General features: G+C 36.9%; 1 protein-coding gene across 3 annotated transcripts in view; it reads left to right on the top strand.

The window, feature by feature from the left end:
- The first annotated feature begins 792 nt into the window (after positions 1-792).
- PIGK (phosphatidylinositol glycan anchor biosynthesis class K) overlaps positions 793-9,278 on the top strand; it is a 150,204-nt gene continuing 141,718 nt past the window's right edge. For 2 of the 3 annotated variants that reach the window (XM_060084670.1, XM_060084655.1), the window contains exons 1-2: positions 793-907; positions 4,351-4,404. In XM_060084670.1, coding sequence (XP_059940653.1) covers positions 815-907; positions 4,351-4,404 — 147 coding nt within the window. In that variant the 5' untranslated portion in view covers positions 793-814. The remainder of the gene's footprint in view (positions 908-4,350; positions 4,405-9,278) is intronic. The other variant, XM_060084662.1, reaches the window with a different exon arrangement.

Genomic DNA, 9,278 nt, shown 5'->3' with positions numbered 1-9,278 from the left:
TTAAAGATATCAAAAAGTGCAAAAGCAAGAGAAACAAAATGGAAAGAGAGACAAGAGACTGGGAAAGCAATAGCATAAAATATGGCTGGGGTCAATGTCTCTTCTTCATAAAGATATCATTCAAACTCATATGTAAAACAAAGCTATGAACATAAAATTTACATCAGAGGACGTACAGATATTTTATAAAACAAGACATCAGATCCTGATAGTAATTAAAGGATTAGAAGTATAACAACCTTGAGGTAACATTTTATCCCAAGGAATTTAGAAAAAAATGGTATAATTTGGTCTTAGGTTGCGTATTTTGATGGCACTGTAGATTTGTACACTTTGGAGAGCAACATCATTCATAGCCACGAAAACTTTTGTATCCTTTGACTCAACATTCCCACTCCAGGAAAATTATCCAAAGAAAGTAACTCGCAAGTGTAAAAAGCCAATACCCAAAGATACTCTTTACAATATTATTTTAATAGTTAAACGTTGAGACTTTGTATTGCCCCAAAGAAGGGCAATTACTTTGGCTGAGGCATAAGAATTCCATGTTACCATTAAATGTTAAATTTATGAAGATTAGGAAGCAGCATAAAGATAAAGTATCCACGTCCTTCGTCCACCGTGCCCCAGTTACCCAGGAAACTCAAGGTCTACGGAAGCGCAGGATTCTAAAGGCGGGCGAGGGGCCAGGAGGCGGGGCAGGAGTCGCAAAGAAAAAAAAAAAACACAAAACAAAACTACGAAAACCCTGCCCCGCGCTGCTTTACGGCACTCGCTCCGCCCCTCCAGGTGCGCGAGGCGGAAGCCGGCAAACATGGCCGACACCTCTTTTCTCGGCCAGGGTTTCACTACCCTGGTAGGGTTATTGCTCTTGCCCTTCGGCAGCTTGGCGGCTAGTCAGATCGAGGTAGGAGGCAGGCCCTCTGAGCGACAGGGCCCTGGGGGGACAGCTGTGGCCTGGCTGTCAGCGCCCAGCAGATGTCCGATACACAGCCGCCGAGGGAAGCCTTCTGGAGTCACCCACCAGCCTCTTCCTAGGCTGACTGGGCTGTGGGGAGGGTGTCGCAGGGGACGGGCTAGGACAGTGTCCGTCTGTTTCAGACTTTTAGAACGGTGAATGAAAAGAATCAAGTCCTGGGCGGCGGGGGAGGGCCTGATCCTTTGCTCCGATGAGCGTGCAGTCCCTAGCCGGTGAAAGGTCAGCGCATGAGTGCCGCACTTACTTTTCCCTGCTACCAAACTATAACGCTCTCCTTTAATAGGAGTCAGAGGGATACGGTGTTTTATTTTTGGCTCACACTACGTTCTGGCGCGTTACAAAGCTTTTACTATCCACTGTACTCTGATAATACTTTCGTTCAGTTCTGCAGCCTACATCTCTAGCATCATTTTTCAGAATATCCAGCTGGCTTAGGGGCCCAGATAGTCAGCAGACAGTTGAAAATTTGTGTCCAAAGTTTTATATTCTGTCTACCCCACCTCCTATGGGGTTGCTCCTAAGCTAGAAACCTAGGGTTTTTAAAAATTAACTCCTCTTTATTTCACATTTTAATCATCACTAAATTCTATGTTCTGAACTTTTAAGATTGCTTTCACCTGTCCAGTTCGACAGGCTTAATGCAGGCCCTGGTCATTTCTTGCTTAGATTATTGCAATAACTTTATCTTTTTTCCTCCAGGCTTCCAAACTCCCTTACTTTAGTCTTCATCAAATGTAAACCTGATCAGGTTATTCTTCTGATTGAATCTTTTCAGTATTTTTTTCATTGCATACAGAATAAAGTCTAAACATCATGATCTGGTCTCTAAGCAGAGACTTTTCCAGTCTTCATATAGGACCCCATTCTCCCCACCATCTCAGACCTTGAGCTTAGACCACCGGCTCAAAACTTTTTGAATACACATCCCTACCAGTTAAAAAAGAGAGCATGCACTCCCTCTTTCTATTCATGAATTATTGCTAATTTATATATTCTATTTATAAAGCATATTGTTTAGATAATGTAAACTTAAATAGAAGTTCTATTTTCCTTATTTATTGTAGTAGGTTATTTTGTATACTTCATTTTGGATACCATTACTCTTTTTTGTAGTTACACAGTTGTGCTTTTTTACGTTACCATGTTTCATTCCTCCAGTTTCTTCTGTTTGCTTATTTACTAAATGCAGTAAAAGCTAACCTCTGTAGAGTCTTTCCCTATCCTTTACTTTTGCCTTTAGTGTTGTAATTTGTGTGCTTAGCTAGTGTAGCACTCCTGTCTTATAACCCATGTATGCTTTGTACTCTATTATTACATCATCTTTCACTAAGAGGACAATAGCTGCCTAATTGGTCTGGCTCAAGTCATTCTTTTTTCTTTCCAGTCTGTTCTCCAAGCTGCAGCCAGAGTAACTTTTAAATATGCAAATCTGATTATGTCACCCGTATATACCTTAATGCTGCTTTAAGGATAAAGAACTAAATCTTGATTATGACCCATAAACAAGGCCTTGCATTCTTTGGCTCCTGCCTACACCTCCAGTTCTCTCTCCCTCTCTCTCTTTTTCAAACTTCTAGTTATGCTAATCTTTCAGTTTCTAGAAATTTTTAAGCTTCCTTCTGCCGTTAGGGCTCATGTTCCCTCTGTCTGGAATTATCTTCCCTCTTCTCATTATCTTTTGGATCCTAACCAAATGTCACTTCTCTAGAGAAACCTTCCCTGACATCCCTGCCGGCCCTTCCCCTTCCCATTCCCTGATCAGGTTGGGTCCCCCTATTATACTCTCTTATGATACTGTATATCTTACCTTTATAGAATTTGTAGTTTGTCCTTATCTGCTTAATGTATGTCTATCAAATTGGATAGTAACCTCTTTGGAGGCAAGTACTAGCACTGTTTTTGCCCATCATTGTATTCTGAACACTGAACAGGGACTGGCACATGGTACCCAATGAATGTGATGAATGAATGAATGTTACATACTAGTGTAACGTGTTTGCATGCTTGTCTTCTTTATTGAACTCTGGGATTCTTGAGAGGAAGCAGCATGCTTCTTAGTGACTTTCTTGCATCACTGTACATTACATGGTACCTGGCACATAATAGGTGCTCCACTAACTATGTGTAGAATGAATGAATAACTTTGCAGTGTCTATATTGTCTAAACAATCACAAAAGAGTTTTGCCATCTCAATTTTTTCACTGAAGTCTTAATGATGTGAGGATTTTGGAGCTGGAAGGGACATTAGAGGTTATCGGGTCAACTCCCATTTCTACATGAGGAAAATCAAGTCTACAGAGCTAAATGACTTAACCCCATTCTCACAGCCAGATCTTCAAATTCCTAAACCACTATAGCACATTGCTTTCTTTAGCATCTATGCAGCTGTTGAGAAAGTTTAAAAAGAAATATATATATATATATATATATATATATATATATATATATATATATATATATATATATGGCGTGCACACAGACACACACACACATATATGACGCACACACACTGAGTGAATTTTTTATTTCGTTCTTTCTGAAATTTTCTTGACAGCTGAAAATTAAAACAGCTAATATTTGTTATACAGTTACTATGTTCTAGTCACCATTCCTACATTCTGTGAGTCAGGTAATGTTGTCATTTTATAGGTGGGGAAATGGAAGTACAGAGAAATTAAGCAGCTTTCCTAAGTTTATACAGCTAGTAGGTAGTAGGGTCCAGATTTGAATCCAGGCAGTCTGACTGTTCTAGTAATTAATACTGTTTAGGGGCAGATCTGAAATCATTATGGTTTATATTCACTATTATTTTAATATATAATAAAAGTCATATTCATTAGGTGTCTAGATGGTATTGGATGCTGAGGTTTTTAATGTTCCATGATGGTAAATATAATTCAGACTTTAACAGATTAGCAAAATGGTACATGGAAGTATGCTAGAGAATGTGTTTAATCACATATATTGGTGAGTTAAAATAAAATAATAGGAAACACTCAGCACAGAGTAGGAGCGAATATTGAATGAAATTTCAGCAGGAAGGGTATTAATATATGTGAATCAAGAAATGAAATGTCATTCACAATTTGAAGACTGAATGGAAAATGAGAAGCATGAGGAAGAGCTGACTGCATTTGAGATACAATGTTTAAAAACAAAAATCCCCTCTTGCAGTAGCTTCCCGCTTCCCCAAAATAAAACTATTTTGTCTTTCATAAGGTCAGATACTAGAATATTTATAAACTTGCACAATGATGGCTTACTGTTATTACAACTGTAAAAACTCTGTGAATCTTAACTGTCCTTTATCAGTCTTTATTCTGGGAAATGTGACTTTCTTTTAAGCTTTTTGCTATTATTTGACTAATAGGATCAAACGGAACAGTTCTTTAGAAGTGGCCATACGAACAACTGGGCAGTTTTGGTAAGTGTATTCTATAATGGTATACCTCGTTTTTTACATTAGATGTGTATCTGAGAAATTTTGTGTGAATCAAGTTCTTGAAAATAAAATTTATAACAGAAATTATTTTCATTTGGCTATATTTTAAATTGATCACATCAACTAATAATATCCTTTGTCTTCAGTGTATCTGTCAAGTGGTGATGTGTAAATACATGGAAAAATAAATTAGGGATCCTATTGTGAAAGGGAGCATTTTATAAAGTGTAGAGTTATTTTAATGATGGAAACTAGTAATTGTATTTCTTATCTGTAATATTTGTTTATAGATACTCTCTACTTTGGCTATTTTGTTTTTATTTTTTAATTGTTTTTTTCTGTTTACAAAAATAAATGATCATTGTAGAAAATTCAAGTTATACAGAAAAGTTTAGAAGCCAAATTATTTTATGTTACTGTGATTAAATAGAATAGCAACGTGGGTTCATGACTCATTTTCTTGTTCTTCAGGAACAAAAACCTTTTATATGCTACTGCCTCCTAAGAGATTTTATGAAGGAATTGAACAAAAGCTGCTCATGATAAGGAGATACGTTTTCAGTGACCACTTAAATTGGGGAAAACTATGAGGAGGCAGGCCATGATCCACCAATTTGAGAGGATAACTTGCTCTATAGGAAACTAAGGGCACTTCCAATTAGTCTCTCTATAGGAATTCTTAAAAGAGGGAATAACTGCCTATGTGCAGACAGCTAATTGCCAAAGGGCTCATCTTTTAGAATAGGAGCCTATTAGCTTATACTACACACACATTGAAGTCTTCCTTGTTCTGGGAAACCTTTAACTGAGCCCCTCTCTAATCTCAGCAACCTAGGTCTCAGATGAGAAAGAGAGGGTGAAAAAGAATTACTTCTGAGTATTTGACAACTGCAGTTTTCATGTTTTGTGCAATATTTTACACATTAACTCAGACTTAGTAGAGTGAGACTTCAATAAATTGTACTTTCTTAAGTGGAAAATTATGAAATTTGACCAGGGCCAAGTTGAAAGTATAAAACATAAATTTTTTTAAATGTTATGTAGTTCAAATTAAAGAAAATATGTATATATATATATGTTTTTCCTCCCAGTTTGAATTAATTTTAGTCTTGACTAGATGATCAGAGGTAAATGAAATACCCCTTCGCTCTTGTAATGATTGAGAAAACTTTCCACCAGAGGGAGATAGAAGGAAAATCGGATTCTATTTTAGTTTCAGGATCTGCTTTGAATAAAACATTTTTGTCTCTGTTTAATAAAAAATGTTACAAAGATAATCCATACTCATGGTTAAAAAAATAATACTGATGGGTAGTGATTTTGTTTCTAGCTTTTTGGTTTTGATTTTTGCTAATGTAGGCAATATTATAGTGAAAGTCCTTGAACACATATTTTTGCATGCTTATATGAGCTAAATCAAAAAATAAGTACATTTTCAAATGATATATGTTGCATATATATTATATATGTTGCATATATATTATATATAATATAAATATATATATTTATATATATGTTATGTTGCATATATATGCAACATATATAATATATATGCAACATATATAATATACTAGAAAATAGACTAGATTTTTTTTTGTCTTCATTAATTCTAGAATGCATTTGTATGCCCAGGTAATTATAAAAGCCTACTACTATCTAAGAAAGCCCAAAGTAAAATTAATTCTATTATTGTTTTTCACAAAGCTTAGGATGAGTAAGATTAGTACAAAGGAGTATGTAGAGATCAACATTATCACATAGCCTAAGAATCTTTGGCAAACGAATCTCTCTCCCATATTTCTTCATGCTAGGATTTACAGGTTAAAATCCAGTTGAGTTACTTAATAGAAAAATTGCAATGTCAAAGAGAATAGCATAAACAAGATACCACAGGCATACATAATTGGGAAAGATTAATAGAAAAATATTTTGGAAGTAATTATCACACAAGTGCTAATTTATTGTTTAGAGGGGGAATTATGTCAAGGAGTAATAGTAGGGTTAGAAGATTTATGAGAGTTCTGATTGACTACATTAACCATCAGGGCTTAAAGCATGGAAGGGGAGAAGTGTAGGAAATCTCAGATCCAATACTTCTTCCTTCTATTCTCCAGTATTCCCTCCATAACACCAAAGGTAGGGACAGTTACCTTTACCTGAACAGATGGAGGAAGAGGACTTCCCTTCTTGCCCCATTGTTTTAGAAGTTCAGAATCCTTTAGAGATACTGAGAACTGTCCCAAAATATGTTGCATATATATTATATATGTTGCATATATATTATATATAATATAAACCCTCTTAGAAAGTTTATATTAGTTCACATTCCCATAAATAGGATATGAGTGTTTTGTCCTCATATCTATAGTATTTGCCCGCATACTATTGGCAAGGGTATTGTCATACCCTTGCCAATAGTGCGAATTGTCAGACTCTTGGATACTTATCAATTTATGTTTTTTTTTAAATTGTTGTATAACTACTTTACAATGTTGTGTTAGTTTCTGCCGTACAACGAAGTGAATCAGCTATATGTATACACATATGCCCTCCCTCTTGGACCTCCCTCCCCCCAACACCCATCCGACCCATCTAGGTCATCACAGAGCACCAAGCTAAGCTCCCTGTGCTATACAGCAGGTTCCCACTAGCTAGCTATTTTACACGATAGTGTATATATGTCAATCCTAATCTCCCAGTTCATCCCACCCTCCCTTTCCCCCCGTGTCCACACATCCGTTCTCTACGTCTGTGTCTCTATTCCTGCCCTGCAAATAGGTTCACCTGTACCATTTTTCTAGATTCCGCGTATATGCGTTAATATATGATATTTGTTTTTCTCTTTCTGACTTACTTCACTCTGTGTGACAGACTCTAGGTCCATCCACCTCACTACAGATAACTCAATTTCGTTTCTTTTTATGGCTGAGTAAGATTCCATTGTATATATGTGCCACATCTTCTTTTTCCATTCATCTGTCTATGGACACTTAGGTTTCTTCCATGTCCTGGCTATTGTAAATAGTGCTGCAATGAACACTGTGGTACGTGACTCTTTTTGGATTATGGTTTTCTCAGGGTATATGCCCAGTAGTGGGATTGCTGGGTCATATGGTAGTTCTATTTTTAGTGTTTTAAGGAACCACCATACTGTTCTCCATAGTGGCTGTATCAATTTACATTCCCACCAACAGTGCAAGAGGCTTCCCTTTTCTCCACACCCTCTCCAGCATTTATTGTTTGTAGATTTTTTGATGATGGCCATTCTGACTGGTGTGAGGTAATACCTCATTGTAGTTTTGATTTGCATTTCTGTAATGATTAATCATGTTGAGCATCTTTTCATGTGCCTCTTGGCCACCTGTATGTCTTCTTTGGAGAAATGTCTGTTTAGGTCTTCTACCCATTTTTGGATTGGGTTGTTTGTTTTTTTGATATTGAGCTGCATGAGTTGTTTGTGTATTTTGGAGATTAATCCTTTGTCGGTTGCTTTTTTTTTTTTTTTTTTTTTTTTTTTTTTTTTTTTTTTTTTTTTGCTGTTCGCGGGCCTCTCACTGCTGTGGCCTCTCCCGTTGCGGAGCACAGGCTCCGGACACACAGGCTCCGCGGCCATGGCTCGCGGGCCCAGCCGCTCCGCGGCATGTGGGATCTTCCGGGATCGGGGCGCGAACCCGTGTCCCCTGCATCGGCAGGCGGACTCTCAACCACTGCGCCACCAGGGAAGCCCTGTCGGTTGCTTTGATTGCAAATATTTTCTCCCATTCTGAGGGTTGTCTTTTTGTCTTGTTTGTGGTTTCCTTTGCTGTGCAAAAACTTTTAAGTTTCATTAGGTCCCATTTGTTTATTCTTGTTTTTATTTCCATTTCTCTAGGAGGTGGGTCAAAAAGGATCTTGCTGTGATTTATGTCATAGAGTGTTCTGCCTATGTTTTCCTCTAAGAGTTTTATAGTGTCAACTCTTACATTTAGGTCTTTAATCCATTTTGAATTTATTTTTGTGTATGGTATTAGGTAGTGTCCTAATTTCATTCTTTTACATGTAGCTGTCCAGTTTTCCCAGCACCACTTATGAAGAGACTGTCTTTTCTCCCTTGTATATTCTTGCCTCCTTTGTCATAGATTAGGTGACCATATGTGCATGGGTTTATCTCTGAGTTTTCTGTCCTGTACCATTGATCTATATTTCTGTATTTGTGTCAGTACCATACTGTCTTGATTACTGTAGATTTGTAGTATAGTCTGAAGTCAGGGAGCTTGATTCCTCCAGCTCCATTTTTCTTTCTCAAGATTGCTTTGGCTATTTGGAGTCTTTTGTGTTTCCATACAAATTGTAAAATTTTTTTTCCAATTATGTGAAAAATGCCATTGGTAATTTGATAGGGATTGCATTGAATCTGTAGATTGCTTTGGGTAATGTAGTCATTTTCACAATATTGATTATTCCAGTCCAAGAACATGGTATATCTCTTCATCTGTTTTTGTCATCTTTGGTTTCTTTCATCAGTGTTTTATTTTTCTGAGTACAGGGCTTTTGCCTCCTTAGGTAGGTTTATGCCAAGGTATTTTATTCTTTTTGTTGTGATAGTAAATGGGATAGTTTCCATAATTTTCTGATCTCTCGTTGTTAGTGTATAGGAATGCAAGATGTTTCTGTGCATTAATTTTGTATCCTGCAACTTTACCAAATTCACTGATTAGCTCTAGTGGTTTTCTGGTGGCATCTTTATGATTTTCTATGTATAGTATCATGTCATCTGTAAACAGTGACAGTTTTACTTCTTCTTTTCCAATTTATATTCCTTTTATTTCTTTTTCTTCTCTGACTGCCATGGCTAGGACTTCCAAAACTATGTTGAA

Source organism: Mesoplodon densirostris, chromosome 2 (genome assembly GCF_025265405.1).
Source record: "Mesoplodon densirostris isolate mMesDen1 chromosome 2, mMesDen1 primary haplotype, whole genome shotgun sequence".
NCBI classification, from domain to species: Eukaryota; Metazoa; Chordata; class Mammalia; order Artiodactyla; family Ziphiidae; genus Mesoplodon; species Mesoplodon densirostris.
This window is presented reverse-complemented; position numbering and strand designations above follow the sequence as displayed.